Genomic DNA, 19,736 nt, shown 5'->3' on the forward strand with positions numbered 1-19,736 from the left:
CAACTCACCTTCTACACCCCCAACCGCCAGCTCCACTCCGCCGACCTCTCCCTCGCCACCGTCCCCCGGATCCGAAGAGCGACCTCCGGTGGCAGATCATTCTCCCACCTGACCGCCAAGACCTGGAACACCCTTCCCATCCTCCTACGGCAGACCCAGGACCTGCTAACCTTCAGAAGACTACTCAAGACCTGGCTATTCCAGCAGTAGCTGCTCCCCCCCAGCGCCTTGAGACCCCCCACGGGTGAGTAGTGCACTTTACAAATGTTCTGATTGATTGATTGATCCAGATATATAATACATTACACCTACAACAAGACAGGACTACTGGCTTTCCCAATGGTTATCAGTTGCCTAAGATTAATGAGCAACACCTACATCTTTGTTGTACATAATGTTGAAAACGTGTCAGTTCTAAAATGATGAGACTGTGAAAGAACTATAACCCCTTCTTTTTAAATTGCTTCACTGCCTTTTCATGAACTGGATTCTCACGTAGCAGCAGCATGGGCGTTTTTGCACTTCCATGTGACAGAATGCCATGCCCTACACCGTGGCCGGAGGAGACCCACCACATGCTTTAACAGCCCAGACTGGCCCATCGTCGTTCTGTATGTGACACTCTGCCATTGTGTCGTATGTGAATGTAATAGTATTATTAGTAGTGTGGATTATAAATTGTATTTGTATTGTAATTGCATTTACATAGCCTTACTACCCCTGATGAGGTGTTGCAGTGCTTTACGCTGGGCAGCACACTGCTCTGGAACCCAGGGTTAGTAGTATCTTTTGGCTATTGTTAGTTATTGGGATTAGGTTTGTGCTCTGAAGGAAACCATGCCATGCCTTTGTTCCAGTTTCAATGTGGTTGATTAAATTAATAGGAGTTAGCTGTGATCTTTAATAGGGGGGCAGGCTATTTGAATTCATGCACTGGTTGGCAGTTCTAATAGATGAGGTACAAGACATTAGATACTGTTCTGGTGCAAGGAATTTTAAAGGAGACGTTATGGTCTTTTGAAATAAGGTGTGGGTTAATTTCCACAGATACAGTAATAAGAATTAAGGCAAACGTACATGAGACTTAGTGTAGGTTGTACTCATAAAGAAGAGGCATGCAGAGGATGGAAAGGCAGGAGAAGTTCAAAATCAATTTTCCTTCAGGATGTTTAGGATTATTGTGAAGGCTCTTTGAGATTACATACAAAACAGTAGAAACGAACACTATTTTACATTGTTGCCATAACGCTGTAGGCCATGAGAACACCCCAGAACACACATACCACCATCACCCATGGGGTAAATACCATTAAAATAAAAATGCTTTTGTTTTCCCATACAATTTGATGGAAGAATGCCCAGATACAGAAATGTTGTGTTTAAATGCTTGTGCTAGAGATGCCTCTCCTCTTACCCTCATGATCAGGGCAGGATGAAGCAGCACAGAGTCTTAGGGGAAGATTTTCAAAGAAGTCATGCAATGCAGTGCAGCAGCCAAAAATGTTGCGTTGCACGACAGAGAGGGAGCAGGAGAGCAAGCACCATATCTACAGAGATATGACTCTCTTCTCCCCTCTCCCTAGCCCAGTGCTGATTTCAGCTTGCATATGCACACCTTAGAGCCATAGCGCTAAAGTGCATGCCTGAGTTTCGCATAGGTACCCTTCCTGTACAAATTACTATGCCTAGACAAATTCAAATACGTTTCCCACTTTGTATGTGTGCTGCACTGTGCACAAAAGAAAGGAGACATGAAAACATTTCTCCTCTTAACGCCTCCTTTGAGATGGCATTAACCTTTGGGGCTAAACCCTGTCTAAAATGGTTTGTAGATAGGGTTTTGCGTCAAAAGGCATGGGTGGTTGCATGGGAACAAACATGTGCCACCCATGTAACGCCATTTGGTGCTAAGTAATGCAAAGCAATGCTTTGTGCTGCTTTGCGTTACTTGTAGGGTACTTTTCAATGCAAAACAAGTTTTGTGCTGGATTGTAAATTGGTAAAAAAACAATTGTGCTAACCCAGTGCAAAATGTTTGAAAATCTACCCCTTAGTGTTGGTGTGAGTAATGCTTCTCAGGTCAGGTAGCACTAGGGCTGGCTCCAATCTGTAGCTCCCACAACATGGATGCAACAAAGTCCTGTGTGTACCATTTTTGCCTGTTTTATTGTCTACTAGGGGAGCTTTTACTCTCCAATTCCCTGATATTAAAATAAACAATGCCTGCAGCAAGCTCCAATCCAGCCAGTCTTCCATTCCCTGAAAACTTTTATACAGTGTCTTTAGAAGTTCAAAACTGCCCTAATTTGCACACATGGGACACTTTTTTACTTATCAAATTCACTAATGGGGGCCACTTTTATTTTGGTGTTTTTCTCTCCTAGTTCAACTCTATACATGTATATTGTGCAAGTAACACGCTACATCACACTTCATCACCCTGCATCCAGACCTTTGTTTGCCAGACCAGGGACACACCCGACCCTCATCTTCCTAGACCTCTCCACAGCCTTTGACACCATCTCTCATCGCACGCTCACAGCCAGACTTCACAACGCACGGATACAAGGAGCCGCCCTCGACTGGATCCAGTCGTTCCTATCCAGCAGAACCCAGAGGATCAGACTCCTTCCCTTCCTCTGCGAACCCACTGACATCAACTGCGGAGTACCCCAAGGATCATCGCTCAGCCCAATGCTCTTCAACATCTACACGACCCCCCTTGCCGCCATCGTCAGACAGCACGGGCTCAGCATAGTATCCTACGCGGTCGACACCCAGCTCATCCTCTTGCTCAGAACCCGAAGACACCAGACTCTGCTTCCACGAAGGAATGAAGGACGTCACACCTTGGAAGAAAGACAGCTGCTTGCAGCTCAACTCAGAGAAAACTGAGGTCCTCATCCTCGGCCCCTGCACCTCCACCTGGGACAGCACCTTGTGGCCCTCCACCCTCGACAAGCCATCCACCCCTACAGACCACGCACAAAACCTCAGCATCATCCTCGACCCCTCCCTCTCCATGAACCGCCAGATCAACGCCGTCGCCTCCACCAGCTTCAACTGCCTGGCATCCTCCGCAAGTATTTCAAATGGATCTCCCCCGATTGCAGAAGGACCGTTACCCACGCGCTCATAAGCAGCAGACTAGACTACGGAAACGCGCTATGTGCTGGAATTAACAGAACCCTTCTACACAAACTCCAAACCATCCAGAACGCCGCAGCCAGAATCGTCCTCGGGACACCACGCCACGAACACATGACCCAATACCTACAGGACCACCACTGGCTCCCGTCGAGCAGAGGGTCCCCTAAAAAAACACCTCACCCATGCCTACAAATCCCTCAACAACATCCGACCCAAATACCTCAACGAGAGAGTCTCCTTCCACGTACCCAAGAGGAACCTCCGTTCTGCCGACCTCGCCCTGGCAGAGGTCCCGCGCATCCGCAGGAACAGAGCAGGTGGGAGAGCATTCTCCTACATCTCAGCCAAGACCTGGAACAAGCTCCCGGTGAACATCAGACTCTCCCCAACCCTACACACCTTCAGGAAGGACCTCAAGACCTGGCTTGTCCCAAAACTACCTCCCCCCCACTGCCCCCCCTTGAGACCCTCATGGGTGAGTAGCACGCTTTATAAACCCCTTGATTGATTGATTGTTTTGAGTTTCAATGGTGGCTTTTTTGTGCAAGAGGTACCTCAGCAGGAAAAGGCTGTTTTCAAGCGTTAATAAGGAAGCACCCAATGCACATTAATCTGTCTCAGAACCAGGTGCGTCATTCAATCTCTGAACCCGCAGGGAAAGAAAGCAGCTTCCTGTAAAAAAAAAAGTTACAGTGGGATCCAGTCAATTGGACAATGGGATGTTGATTTATGTATTTATTTATTTATTCATTTATTTATTTATTCGAGAGCATGACAAAATACTGCTTTGTTAAAAAAAAGAAAAAGAGAACCTTTTCGACAAGGAGCTGCCTCTGCTTCATACCCCCAAGGCATGGTACTCCTCATCGCATAGGGCTGGGAATAGAGACACACTGAAGTAGAAAGGTATTCTCATGGCGACGGGTGTCTACCCATCCTTCCCACACCCCTTCGTACCCTTCTGCAGTCTAAATGCTGCAGTATGAGTCTTTTGTGTCCTTCCCGCACACTCTGACACCGGTTCTGCAACAGTCTCCAGAAACATGACTTAAACCAAAACACTGTGCTGCCAGCCAAGGTCTCTTCCACCCCATATCTTAAGATGGGGGGAGTGGAGTCCCGGGCCGTCCGACGCCATTTTCTAATGTGGTGTTCTACGAGTCAATGGACTTTCTAGAACGTTCCCCAGTCTCTCAGCTGCCAAACACAACTTTCCTGAGCCCTTGGGCCAAGCTCTGTTTTTGTTGTTTGAAGTACAGAGGTTGATTTTCTTTTTTTTCTTTCTGTGGTGTGGTGTCTGAGGCTGTGTGCATGCCAAGTCCCTTTTAGGACTTTGCTGTCCTCCTTTTCCTGCCGGGGTGTGGTTCACAAGACCGTAGGTGTCCAGGGATGGTGCAGTATATATTTCACAAAGTAGTGGGAGGGAAGGTAGAAAGGAAACTGTATGGAAGTGTGCGACGTCACTAATTTCCACCTGTCGCGCGCAGTGACAGGGGAAGCGGGAAAGATGTCCGCATTTGGGGTTATTCCTTATGCATAGAAAGTATCGGTTTTGACCACTTGGCAGTACATCGTCATTGCAAATGTGAGTCCCAGAATCTAAAGGAAAAGAGAAAGAGGCAAATTGCTGAAAACAGTTCTGGGAAATGCAAATTATTTTTCTAAGTATAAAAAACATTTTTTTAAAGTATAAAAAATTTTTCTTTTAAAAATATTGTTATAGAAATAGAAACATAAATATCCTACAGCACATACAAAATATTTCCTTAAATCACCCTTGAATCAAATGTTTCAGTAGGTCAAGTAGTTGAGTGGTGCCCTAAGTTGACAATAATAGCCATATACACCATAAAGCTAGGGTAAATATGCACACAATATATTTTAAAATACAGTCACCTTAACAAACGCAGGCATTACACTATAGACATTCCTATCTAGGTTAACTTCATTCTTTGTTAAAATTACTTTTAATGAGATATTACAACCCCTCCTTTTGCATTGTTCTTCCTGCTAATCAATGTACTGCACTGTTGCCAGAAAAGGATGACATTTGCTTTCTTTAATGCAACATCCGTCGTTCTTCTTGGCGCCGGGTAAGATACACATAACTAACAGATTAAAGTATAGAAAATGACCCTCTCTTAGGTGGACTTCAGGCATCAGGAACATAAGTCTTACTCGATAAAAAGATTAACATTCTGTGCATATAAACTTTACAAATACATCCTATTTGTCAACAAGAAAATTTTAAGAAAGTTCTTGAATTTTTATCATGCCATCCTCTGCAAGTAATGATTTTGGAAGCAGATTCCATTCCTTGGCTGCATCATTGAGAAGGATTTGTCTCCGTATGTGATAGTTCTCATTTTTGGTATACGGAGTAATGACTGGCGAAAGCATGCCCCACCTCCTCTCTCTCTGTGATTGGCTGTGTGTACCCAAAGGAATGATCAGCATCTGTCACTTGATTGGGCAGTTGCTTTTCATTGATGAGGTTGGTAGGTTGACATGGGTATGTTCTCAAAAGCAGGGTGCTAATTATAAGAAAAACTGATTTATGTGGGTAAATAACCCTAAACACTCAACTGGGACATGTGGACACAGCCCCGGTAATGGGTGCATAACTAATCTGTGTTCCCGCCTCTGGGAAGGGCAGAAGCACCAGACTATCATCCTTACAGCACTTTTGATAATAACTGCAGCTGGTGGCACCTGTATCTCATTGGAAAACTACCATGTTATCAGGTACCATGACACTAGCTTATTTTAGTGTTCAATGCACTATTGTAGTCCATTGAGATCCCTTCTTCTTTAATATACTGCTCTGATAATCTTTAAAAGTCAGTAACTCAAACACACTGGAATATGATGTCCATCAGCAGAGCAGGCACAGAACAGCTTGACGACTCTCTTACCCAACCTTTCCCTCCACACCAGTTCGCTTCCAAGGGGGGATCTTGCATTATGCAATCCCAGAATGCACTAGCCTGTGTATTAAATGCAGAAAGCGGACAGTTCCTTAGTCATCTGTCTGTGACAACGCTTAACTGATAATGTGTACCCAGAACAAACAGTGCGTTCTTTTACTGGCCTGTTTTGCAGTTCAACATTTGAGCTATCTTACAGCAATACCAATTAACAAGCTATTTCCACAGCGAGGTCTTGTCATACTAATAATTGTCCTAGTCCCTATTTGTATTCTCCTAATATTGGGATGATTATAGTGAACCGGCTAGTTTTTGCCACAGAAATGGAATTGGAATCATGGTTAAAGAGGGCCAAACTTTATGTCAGATTTTCACTATTTTGGTGTATGATAAACGAACATGCAACGGTTCTAAACCAAACTCATTGGTTATCCTGAATATCAGACATGCAACTAGCTCTCCTAATCCTAACTAGGCAATCCTGGCATAAGAAGTATAGATAAGCATTTGATTTAATTTGAAGATGCTCCCTTAAGCATTGTGAAGAATTAACAACAGAATATAACTTGAACATGAATCAATAGTCTTAGCAAACAAGTTATCTATGATCCCAGACTTCAAGGCCACATGTGTCTCCTATCCAACAATTTCTGCTCAGTCCTGAGCAGATATGTTTCAACTTGTAACCTATGCTCAGCCAATCATAATCTGGAAATCGCTCCCAAACCAGCATGGGCGGTCTCCAGGTTTCAATCAATCTACCTATTGGGACCTATGAACTGGAACTCTCTCCTTCCTCAATTGTGCTCAATCCCTTCACTAGCTTCCTTTAAAACTACCCTAAAGGGTCTTCTCATGTTACTGTAAATAAATATACAATTAGGCCATTTGATTGCAGGAGGTAGCTCATTCGGCATTTGGCTTCTGACGCCTGGAATACACTGCCTCTGGGAATCCAGCAGGCTCCCTCCGAACCTCTATTCAGGAAAAAAGTGAAGGCTTGGCTTTTCCGTTCAGAGTGATCCCCCATTGGATTGGTCGGCCTTTCTTTCTCTGTGGCAGCTCCTAGTGCTGGGACACTCTGCAAGGAGTAGCTGGGCGCTCGAAAAAAATATTTATTATTATTATAATATTAATTAATATTATTTTTATTGTGTTATCCATGTTCAACATCCACCATCCATGAAATATACAACTTTCCTTATATGTTTCCATATCAACTGATTAATATTATGTACCACCTTACTATTAGCTATGTACTGCATTTCTTGATGAAATGCTCTGTCTTGCTAAAAAAATAAATACATACATTTTTCTCTTCCCAACCTATAACACTTACTACTATCTCAAATGTAACTTTATTACCATTTCAAATATACAGACGTGGGCGCCAAATGGGTGAGGTGAGTGTGAGGTGTTAACAGCACGAGTTAAGTACCAACACCGTGGGAGCAGAAGGGAGTGATAATTACTGGGTGCAGTAAATTGTTTCACTTTCAAATATTCATTCTGAATATTAAGAAATGCATGCAAAAGTGGGTGAGTGGAGCATCAAACACTGCACGCTTGTTTGTGGAGGGATCAGAATAAACAGCCCACTTGGAAAAAAGGGCCCTTAATGTTCATTGAGTTAGAAAAATATAAAACAAAGTTGATAAAACAGAGGAAGACAATTGAACTATAGGTCTGACTTAATGATGTGCATAATATCTGCTATGTTTACTCCATATAGAAGGAAATCATGCAATACGAGTAAAACAATTGGTGCAGTTTAGAAAAGCAGCACCAGCCTTCTATCTATTATAGGACATCATAGGGTCCCAGCCACTTCTTAATTTGTAAAAGAATGTGTGCCGTTGCCCGAAGCTCTGCTCCAGCGGTGCTATTAAAAATAATCATGATGAATACCAAGGCTGTAGTCTTGAATTTACTTTAGGCCTCTTTAAACCACTACCAGGCACTGCTGCATGTTTCTTACTCTTGCCGCTTCCTGTTTTCTCCTTTTGTGCTTTCCTGGCAATTACCGGCTCAAATTAGGCACTGATCCGGGCCAGTGCAATTGACTAACTTACTTATACCTTTTACCCCTCCTGGGGAATAGGCCGTCAACCAGGACGCTCCAGCCATCTCTGTCCTGGGCTTTTCTTTCATTCTGACTCCAAGTATAGCCCATCTCCTTGCAGTCAAGCTCGAGGCCTCAGCACCAGGTGTTTCTTGGCCTTCCTCTTTTCCTTGAGGTTCCAGCCTAGGACCTGCCTGGAGCGCCCCAGGGGATGCAATGGGTGTGTGCGCCTGCTTTGCGTGCCGCCGGGGCACTTTGGTATTACAGAAAGGGCTACAGACGCTTGTGCTACCCTTTCTGTAATACAGATGGCGCTGGCACACATATAACGCTAGCGCTATCACCAGAGGGTGTCCTTTCATTTGCATGGGGGAGTGACTCATGTAAATGAGGAAATCCCTTTGCCTCTGTGCCCGCTCTTTATTATAGACGAGTGCACAGAGGCAAAGAAGCTGTCAGGAGGCGCACTTAGAGTGCACCACCATTTTTGTGGTGCAATGTCAGTGCGCCCTTTGACAGCAGCCCTCTAGATGGTAGAAAGGGGGTCCTATGGCCACCCCAGACATCCCCTTTCAGGCGGGTGCAGTCCCTCACTGCACCCTCTTTAAGGGATCTATAAACCCCTTAAAAGTGCAGGCGGGTTGCTACCTGCATAGTGAAACACAGAGTGGCTGCTTCAAATCCGCTCCTTATTTCACGTGAATCCACTGCCAAGGGGCAGCACATTCAATATATTAGGGCACACTGTCCTTGTTAGCGCCAAGCGCACCTTTAGAAAGGTGTGCCCAGCACCAACAATGAGAGTACGCAGTATTCTATAATACGACCCCTGGCGGTGTTTGATGAGGGCTTGTGGAGGGTTTGGCCGATAAAACCCACATCTTTTCATGATCATTTCATGGACAGTGAGCTGGAAAGTCTGCTGCCGAAGGTCATCATTTCTGATGGTGTTTGGCCAGCAGATCTGGAAGATTTTCCTCAGAAAGATGTTAGCGTTGATCAACACCCAGTGAAATTGAACCAGAGTGTATTTCCTTTCCATAACACTGCTTGCAAACTGTTAACATGTATTGTGCTCCTTTAAGAATGAATTCCCTGTCATAAACAAAATTGAAAGCGTTCAGAATAAATTTTGAAGACAGACCCAAAATACTACTCAATTTACATAGGACATTTACATAAGACACCGGGGTCCTGAGGTTTGGACTTAAAGGAAGGCGAGGAAGACGATAGAAAACAGCGGGGTGCTCAGAGGTAGGCCTGTCAGTTTTGTCCTTCAAACGCTTTTAGTCTACACTTGGCATATGCAAGGCAGCAGTCTCATTGGGGCATTTCCTTGCCAGAAGGAGGGCTGCAGGTCACAAACAATGATCAAAACCTCACTGGAAAGTGACAGCAGGAATACTGTGCCAGCTGTTACTGCGCTTCTTCATTGCCATTTCCACTTGTACACTATCAAGAAAATCAAGGCCTTTCTTCCATTCTTAGCAGCCAAACTCCTTGTTCCATTATTACTTTTTTCCCAAGTAGATTACTGTTGTTCGACGTATGTGGCACTTCCACCATTTGCTTTCCACCCATTGCAAACAATTAATTTTTCTTCTCTATTTTTTTTGGCCTTCTAACTCTTCTCATAGGACTCCTTATTTATAGTTTTTTCAATGGTTGACTATTCCTTATTGCTTTCGATGTCACTAATTATTTGCTAACTTTAAATGTACTAAAGGTTTTGCTCCATCTTATCAGGCTGGCTTACTTTTTCTATCAACTCGCTCATAATTTTTGGTCAGCTGTGTAAAACCTCCTCCCCAGTCCTTGGCTTCTTCCAGTTTCAGTTTTTAGGTCTAGTGTGCGAACGCAGCGCATGCGCTGCTTCGCTTGCGAGACTATTGCTGCCGCTTTCAGTGCCGAAGGGAGACAGGAGGTGGCACGCGCGGATAGGAGATGTGCACGCGCACGGAGTGCACATCTCCTGTCTGCGCGTGCCACCTACTGTCTCCCTTAGGCAAAGAAACCGGTGACAAAGCGCGCCCATCGCGTGCTTTCACTTTCCCTCCCCCCGTTGTTGCTTTGGGTTACGCCTGAAGCAGCCTTCTCAAGTCTGTCCTGATTATTGTTTAGCGCAAAGAAATTAAGTGAGATTCCTTCATTAAACTATTTAAAGCGGATGTTTAAACAAATGGACATCATGAAACTGTTTACTAACCCGACCATGATCACCCCTTAGATGAAATAGCGAGTGATAACTCTTTATTACGATGATTGCCGACCTGCTCGTGTTTCGAAGATACAATCTTTACATATGGTTACAAACTATCTTAACATGGTCGCTACCATGGGCCCAGAATGTTATCTTATTTTAAAACTTAAACCGCAACACAGGTTTTACCTTATTGCTTTTCCTGTACAATGCACCTTGTTTAGATTTCCCGCTAGTTGCCTTTGGAGAAGTCCAGATTTTGCGGAGGCAGCAACTGCTCTGCATGCTCAAATGTTTTTGCTAAATCTGTTGAAAACACTTGAAGTCTGCAGTGCCCCATGCACTCCTTGTTCCTACAGCTGACATTCCCTGCATTCCTAGGGCAGACAGCACAGTGCTGCAGTTGTACAGCTCTTTGACCTATGCCACCCTCAGTTTTACCGGCATTGTTGTCCTTCATATTCTGTGCCTATTGAACAAAGCTCAGCAATCCAGCTGCGATGTGCCGTGGAAACGATGACTTGCAATATGCACTTGGGTGACACACAGCTTGGTACTTTGGAGCCCACTTCCACTTCGTACACAGCTGTAATAGTATTCATAAGTTGCATGTGGTTTGTTTATCTTGGAGCAGGAGAACTGAAATTGCTTTTAAAGTCGCAACCACAGCACAAAGTTAAGCGAGTGATTTTTCTGCTTAACTCAGCTTTGCCGTGGCTTCACCCATTTTCACCAACTTTCTCTTTAAGCTTGTTTATTTACTGGGCACAAGTTTGTGGAACGAATTTCGACGTACTATCCGGCTATCTCCATGGTTGATTTAAGAAAGGAGTCTTAAAAGTTATTTATCGGGTCTTACCTAGCCTAATAGGACACGTTACAATACACTAGTTTACAATGCATACCATTACATCGTGGTTATTACAACGATCGTGTTGTTACTAAGCATACCATTACAATGAAAGTTATTACGACTTGATGTAGGGGGGGCACTGAATGTTGGAATAGTATCATTTACTATTCCAACTCCAGTCTGTGCAACAGTAGGGAAGGTGTTTGATTTAAAATCCAACGCCTTCTGCACCCTACAGCAAGTCATTATAATGACTTGTGTTGTAATAGTATGAGATGTAACAACGTGGTCGTTGTAATGACTGCGTTGTAATGGCATACATTATACCGACTTCGTTGTAAACGATGTTTACCCCTAGTCATGTCAGCCTGAAAAGCTTCCTATTTTTTATTTAACTTGACGTTGTGCTCTTGTTTGTGATATGTTGTGCTTTTCTGCTACTTTGTTTAGTTTATATATTCCAGCACTTTGGATGAAAGCACTTTATAAATTAAAAAAAAATGTGTAGCACTCAATTGTGTCTGTGGGTAACGTCGCATTACATAAAAAGTTTCAATAACATTAAAAATATGACTAGAATGGAATATTAAATATATGAAAATGTTTACATTTTTTGAGGTACTGCTAACGTTGTTATAAAAAAGAAAGATTAGGAGCTGTCTATTTAGGCAAGCATATGATTTTATGAAACCAAGCCTTCAGGATGGGTTGTCTTCCCATCTTCCTGGAAGCTCGACCCACAAGATTTCACCCTAATCCTTCTAATTTAAAGCAATGTGCAAATATTTAAAATTAGGACATGTAGAAATGAATGCTGAATATGATTTTACAGTGAAATATTCCTAAAAAATATTTTCACTGTAGCAAGTCTAGCTACTGCCATAGGGAATCATTGGAATACATTTGTGCATTTACTAAATGATGAATTCAGTTTTTGGTAGCAGATAGAAAAATACTTTTTACACTCTTTTGAATTGTAATTTAAAGTCCTCTCCAATAGGGAGATCGGATTTTAAACTATCATTGAAAAAATTAAACTTTTGGAAAGTTGTCATTTTTCTGCCTAAAGTTTCTTGGAGTTTTCAGTTGTCTGGGCAGGTGATGGCTCTCCTACTGGGAAATGCAGATTAGAGTCAGACAGTGCACAAAGCGAATAGGGTGTAGAGTGAATGGGTCTTCCTCAAAGGATGTCTGTGGAGGAGTTGGGCCCTGCCCTGATCCTACTTCAAAGGGACTTTCCCAAGCACTCACAAAGGGACCCGACACCAGACTTGTGTTTCACTAGCATGCCGAAGCCACCCCAGGAAAGGAGTTAGTTTAGACAAGGGGGAAATCCCCCACCTACAAGCTGGACTGGGCATACAAGTAGCACCTCAGAACATACATGAAGTAGAGCAATACTTTGGACCTGGACTGCGACAGCGGCAACACACTATACGGCTGGAAGGACAAGCCCCCAAATGCCCTAATGGACTGAGGACTCTGTCTGCAGCTGATCCCAGGGCTAGTGGGTCTTTCTAGGTATTGGGCAAGGGAGGATGGCTTCCTTACACCCCCTGAGGCTCAGCTGATGGAAGGCCTGGACTTCTATGCCCCAGGAGGAGGAGGGGAGCACCAAGAACCAGGAAAAGGAGAAAACTGGCATAGGGAGCAAGTGAAACTAGCTTTCTGCAAGGTATTCCATTTTTGAGGCCAGGAAACATACTGAATCTGTACCTAGTGGCTAGAGCTAACCACCAGGAGTAAAAAGAGCCATAATTCAGAAAAATCGTCCATCAGGGCCCACGTTCTGCACATTTAAAGGTGATGACCTTTGATCCCTCTTTGCTGAGAAAAGGAGCATGTGGGGCTCAGCTGCATCTTTCAAAATACCACCAGGTAGGGCCCGGTGGTCAGCACATATTTAACATAAAATATTTCTGGGGCGGGGTTAGTGCATGGGGACCTTTCCCATTCCAATCCTTGCCCCCAGGGGCTGACCCAGAAAGATACTCAGGCCCCTGGACCCCAGAAGGTAAGAGAGGGGTAGCGCTGTCACCCTCCCACCAGTGGCAGTGGGCTTGCTCCCGCTCCCTTATCACTGTATTTGGGGGAGCGGGACATCCACCATAATCCGCACACTCTGCCTGCACGGAATGGGCAGGGAGAATAAGGATGGCAGTAACCAGTAGTGCTGGCCAGACGGGAAAACGGCTGGGGCAGCTGGGAGTTGCTGCAGCCCCACAGAAGTAAATTTGGAGTTAGATCCCAAGTCTCTGTATTCATGAAATGCATGACCACCAGGCTTTTCTTCATTTGTTTGTTAAAACACTCCTAAGGCTGGGACTTTTGTTCTATTGCCTAGGAATGCAGAGAACTCAACTGGTTAGTCCTATGGCCAGGGCCGGACTGGTACCCAAAACCGGCCCTGGCAAAGTGCTTGTCCGCCCCCCGCACCACCCGGGGGTTGTGGGTGCCGCCGAGCTCATTGCCAGGGCCGCTTTTCGCCGATTTTGTTGCAGGGCCGATTTTGCAGCTAAGCTGCAAAAACGACCCTGTAACAAAAACGGCCCCCAGTCCGGCCCTGCCTATGGCAGCGTTTTATGTGGCCGAAATGTGTAAAACAAAAACTCAGGGACATGTTATATCGATTTGAAATGTTTATTCCCAGTATAATGCTGACAGTGCTTTTTGATAAGCACTGCAATGCTTTACTGGCAATAATGTTTTCATTTAAACATGGCTATTGATTTCAGTGATACGAAGGTTATTTGAAGATGTGGATTATTGTTCTTTTAATGTGATGATCCTTGATAAAGCCAGTAGACCTGCATTATGTATTAATGTAGTAACACTGACAAAGCCAGTAGGCTTGCCTTATATGTTGATGCGGAGCCCTGTGACAAGCCAATAGGCTTGCCTTATATTACTGTTGTGATGATTCCTTGACAAAGCCAATAGGCCTGTTTTATTTAAAGTGATGCCCCCTATATGGCGATGTTCTGTCTGGTATAGGTCGGAGGGGTACTGAGATTTTGGGGGTCATGAACCATTAGGGGGGAAATGTGGTTTCAGAATGCTACCAAATATATTTCTATCTGCCTGATGTCTTTATTTGTAAATCAATGCCTAGTATTTAGTATTGTGTATGTAATAAACATACTTTGGCTTTTTCAAAGAAAAGGCACCGCCTGGACAATCATTTATTGAGTGTTATTATTTTGTGTCAGGGAATTGTGATAACCAGCACCCACCACCATTTCTGAGTAAGCCTTGGACTGCTCAGCTTCATTACCCTGAGAGAGTAAACCACTATGATAGGGTGCTTGGTCATCAGTGAGGAAATATTTGCTGAGCTATTATAAGTGCAGGTCTCACATTCTGCACAACTAAGAACCCACTTTCTTACAATCCTCGTTCAAATATAGTATTTATCCTACATATTAACCAATAATTTAGTGCCATTTTATTAATATTAATTTACATAAGAGTAAGTAGCTGTGCCTGGCTTTGCCTTTTCTTGCAAACATCTTTCATGAATACATTTTTAATTATACCATGATACATTAAAGAACATAAATCTATTTTGTGTGAAATTCACGATTTACAAACTTCTCTCTGCTTGCCAATGCCAGCTGCATTGTACCCCCCTCTGTATAGGTGTTTTTGATTTGGCTACAAAATAATGATGAACAGCGTGCACCTTCATGCTGGTCTGGCCAAGTCAGGTTGTGGGATAAGCAAAACCTCTAGGAACAAGTCCAAAAGAAGCCCAATAGAGAAAAAAAGACTGAAACAAGCTTAACACAAATAATGATGGTATTTGGCCGCTGGAATGCAATTATAAAAAGTCATTTTTACCCTTTCTTCTATATTACGCTTGCATATACCGTGGTTAAATGTTATTTCATCTTGTTCCATTTTTGTTTCATTTAGCTCTGTTCATTTCTTGGTGGCTGTTGATTTGTTTTGTTTATCCACTGCATATTCTATCCAACATTTTTTCTTACCCTCATATTCCCTGGTCCTCCATAATTGGTTCTGTAATTTTTTATTAATTCTGGAGGCAGGGGATTGCATTGGCTTACTTGCTCCCATGGTGCTTGTGGTCCGGTTCCAGTGGACACCACATTAAACAGGCTATATTATCAGCCACCGACTAAAGAGCATGTATACAGGTACAGAGCATATCCGCATGTGCCACTGAAAGCTGGTGACATCATGCGCCCTAGTTCCACATTTCCCATTCATGGGCTAAAAGTTGGTTGGTCCAAACCTCAAGGACCTCATACAACACACAGCAAAGAAGAAAAATGTCTTATTTCTGCAGCCCCTTGATCCAAACTTAGGTATTTTCTCGCAATCAGAGTGATGTTTCTCCATCCCACAGGCAGAGACCTTGAAGAAGGGCCTTGAGTCAGATTCCAGTTTTGCCGTCAGTGGGCATGCAGGCATAGAATCTGGTTTAAGGAGTTGTGCTTGAATGGAAGACATTGTCTGTGAGCTACTCTGCAGGGGTCTGCTGGCATTCAGGAGGTGTCCTTAGCTTCGAGGGTTAAGCCGATCATCTGGAAGGCACACTCCTTGTTTAATCAGTCTATGCCTGCTTAAGTCAAGGTGAGGGTTGGTTGAAGACTTGACTTCCACTCTTCCACGTGCTTCAAAGACATGACTGTGGCGCCCTAGTCACCCAAGAGCCAACAATATGTCTTGGACTCCATTTGTACAGCAAAGTAGAGTGCTAAGATTGAGTCTAGGGATAATGACCGAGTAAAGCCATCAAGTTCTGAGCACAGACACAAGCCTTGCATTTGCTCTCTTCAGTTCCCCACTGCATTCGTAAGAATCAGGTTTTGACAGATGTGATCCTCAGACGTCTGCAGAAGCAAGCAATAATTCTTGTGTGCCCATAGATTGCCCGTTCAAAAACCCTCAGCCGAGTCCAGGCCACTTACTTACCTAAAAGAAGTTAACAAGTCTGTCCAAAATATATCGATCAGGATTGGGAGAAGGGGGAAAGGGGTTTCAAAAGAAGAAGGAAAATGTACCTGATTGCCGCGTCTCTCCTCTCTCTCCTTGACCATCTCTCCCCTCGGGACGGAAGCACCCAGGCTCCCTTGAGTCAATCACAACACCTCAATGCAGCATTGTGATTGGTCTGAGCACCTTGGTTCGGCACTCAGCCAGGGAAAGTGAGCCTGGGCATGTGCTCCATGCAGGCTGTAATGCAGCCTATGTGGAGAACATGCAAAGTGTGCAGGGCGGTTTGGCCGGCCCAAAAGGGCTAGGCAAACATTAATGTGCACTTGGAATGGGCAAACCACTCCGCCCCCCTGCTCCTCTGTCATTGGAGCAGCCCCGCCCTGCCCGCAAACCTGCTGCAGCACGAAAACATAAAATTATAATAACACCGAGTTATTTTCATTTTATGTTTTCTTTATTTCACTGCTTAAAAGCAGTGGGTCAACGCTCCTCTGCTTTAGCAGAGAAGCCGCCACTGCAACTGTGGCTATCGGGTGATGCCGGACAGGGACAAAAGAACATGTTTAGGCTGACCATAATGGAGCGCGGGTTGGCTACGGGGACCCACTTAGGCCCACTGAACACAGTACCTTAATCCTGGTTGCGAAGAGATGCAGAGTCCCATTTTGAGGATGTGTCATGCAGCAGAGGCCATGCAAGGTTCAGGCGAGATATGTCATGCAGTGGAGGATTTGGGGTTTCCTTGCATGGAGATACTTGCGCAACGACGGATCCGATGGGCTGCATTGGGCGAGATGACGTCCATGAGTGGAGATGTATCTGCTCTGATGGGCTGTGATGGGCCATGCAAAGTCATTGCGTCAGGGAAGTCCTCTCAGCAGGTGATGCGTTGGTTCCAAAGGCGATGCGCCAGATCTGCAGGAGATGGGCCCCACCTCAAAAGAGAAGTGTCGGTTCTGCTGGATCCGCAGATGGGCTGGCAGACCACCTTCAAATCCACTTCAAAGGAACCAGGATTGGCTGGCAGCACTTGGGAGGGTAGGACTCACAGAAGGCAGAGTTAATGTGCTGGGTTCAAGGTAATTGGAAGCCTATTCTGTACCTGACTCTTCTTATCAAGGGAACCATCAACTATCCTTTGGAGTCACTCTGGGGTACAGGGTTTAGAGATGCAGAGACAGTCCTTCTCACCCAGGCAAGAAGGCAGCAGAGCAACAGGTCAGTACAACAGGGCAGCAGTCGAGCAGAGGGGCAGTACTTTCAGCAGCACAGCTGTCCTTCTTCCTGGCAGAGGCCACAGGTCCTGAAGCGAGCTGGAGAGTTGGGTCTAAGCTTCCAATATTTATACCTGGTGTTCACTTTGAAGTAGAAGAAGCTTTTAGAGGTTTTCACCCCTCGGCCTGGCCTCCCCTTGCCCTCCCCTAAGGTGTCAGGCATCCCTTTCCTCCCTGTCATGGCCCAGCTTGCTTGGGGTCACAATAGACCAGTGTCAAACCCTTTGTGAGAGTACTCAGGAAGAGTTTTTGTGATGTGCAAGTGTGGTAGGTGACAGCTCCTCCCCCTCGTCAACTCAGTGTCACCCATCCTGCCAACACTGAGTTTCCCTTTGGCTCACTGTCTGGGAGCAATACACAAGGACCAACTGACAGCTGCATCTAGTCATGTGTCCCAGAAACAGACTGCAGGCACCAAATTGCTTGGAAAAGAAAACGTCAACTTTCCAAAAGTGGAATTTCCAGAATTGTGACTACAAATCTGACTTTACCATTGAAGAGGGCTTTAATTACAATTCTTAAGACCCCAAACTCGAAGTCTACCTGCTCCCAATCAGAAGTTACAGCTTATTAAATGTAATGTACTGTTACCCAATAGGAGAGGCATGCCTTTCAGTAGTTTGAAGAGTTTTTTGCTACCAGGACATTTAAACCTTGAAAGTACATGTCATATGTTTTGAATGCACTGCACTCTGCCCTCTGAGATGTTTAGGGCCTACCCAGGGGTGATTTATATGTATTAAAAAGTGAGAAATGGGCCTGGCAAATGGTTTATTTTGCCAGGTCGAAATGGCGATTTAAAACTGCACACACAGGCTGCAGTGGGAGGTGTGAGACAGGTTTAAAGGGCTACTTAAGTGGGTTGCAGAATGAGTGCTGCAGGCCCGCTAATAGCATTCAATGTATAGGCCCTGAGTGCATGTAGTACTGCTCTATTAGGGACATACAAGTACATTAAATGTGCCAATTGGGTATAAGCCATTCTATCACTTTTAAAGGAGAGAGCGAAAGCACAGTAGCACTGGTTAGCAGTGGTAAAGGGTGTAGAGTACTAAAACCAACCAAAACAAGATTAGAACACAGAAGGGTGAAGGCAAAAAGTTTAGGGATGACACTGTGGGCCACGTCCAACAGTAATTAACTGAATAATCATTTAATTATTATTCATAAAGTGTTAGTATGGGAATACGTGTATTAGCACAAGAATATTTTGAAATCAATCAAATAACTATTGAATAAAATACAAGGTAAGTGTTAGTGTGAGGATTACAATAAGGATAATAATTTTTAATGGAGTCAATTAGATGAAAAATAGAGTTATGGCATAGTTGTTAATTAACTGCACTAAAAATATTCTAATCTAGGGGTGATATTAGTGTTAGAGTTAGGATAAAGTACCTGATTATTTTAATTTAAAAGGCATATAATACCGATTACGATGAATTTTAATGGAGTTTGATATCATTAAATTAAAATAGAGATTAAAGAAAACATTAGATGCAAAGTTTAGGCCTTACTTGACAAAGTGAAGATAGGATGAAGTAAAAGGTAGAAGGTAAAGGTCATTTTAGTGTTATGGTAGGCTGCCAAACTAAAGATAGGACAAGGTAAAGGAGGGAAATATAGTGTGGGAAAGTAAAAGTAGCAGATGAAAAGGCCTAGATTTATCAGGACAGCCAAAGTTTCCTGCATTTGGATGTTGGACTAGAGCGCCTAGAGTGCGTGGTCCCACCCACTGTTCTGCATAATCTCTTCTAGATTATTCACATAGCAACTTGTTCCCAAAGTGTTTCCTTAGCACGGAGAAGAGAACAGGTTTGCCATATTTGGATAATCGGTTTTTCTGTGCGTGCCCTTTTCTTAAACTTTGAGGCGGGTGCGAGAAGAGCCAAAGAAATCATACAAGCCTTTGGACTTCCCATCAGCTATAGATGTGTCACCAAGGCCAGGTTAGGATTAGGCATTTGGTTAGGATTCTCAAGGATGTGCATACATTGTTCCTGCTGGATCAGAAGGAACCAGGCAGCAAAGTCAAGAGAGTAGATCTGGATTCAAGGTTTGGATTATGCTACCACGCAGAGATCTCCAGGCTTGCCACCACATAAAGCCTTTGCTCAATCATCCATTGATCTATTATATTGCAGATGGAGGAGAGTTTGACTCTTTGTTTCGAGTGTTCCAACATGCCAACTTGTTAGTAGTGTAGTTGCTTGGTAACAATCCCCATTAACCAGCAGCATCCTTTCTACTCCAGTTCTGATAGTTTTAACTATGGATGGATGTCAGTCACGTGTGGGGGAGGGCAACT

General features: G+C 44.1%; 1 protein-coding gene across 1 annotated transcript in view; it reads right to left on the reverse strand.

The window, feature by feature from the left end:
• Positions 1-3,870: 3,870 nt before the first annotated feature.
• The window catches only part of TSPAN4 (tetraspanin 4), a 766,988-nt gene continuing 751,122 nt past the window's right edge, over positions 3,871-19,736 (reverse strand). Inside the window, exon 7 of the mRNA XM_086957743.1 lies at positions 3,871-4,749. Within this exon, the coding sequence (XP_086813869.1) occupies positions 4,681-4,749 (69 nt within the window). The 3' untranslated portion in view covers positions 3,871-4,680. The remainder of the gene's footprint in view (positions 4,750-19,736) is intronic.

The sequence above is a fragment of the Lissotriton vulgaris genome, chromosome 2_1 (genome assembly GCF_964263255.1).
Source record: "Lissotriton vulgaris chromosome 2_1, aLisVul1.2, whole genome shotgun sequence".
NCBI lineage: Eukaryota > Metazoa > Chordata > Amphibia > Caudata > Salamandridae > Lissotriton > Lissotriton vulgaris.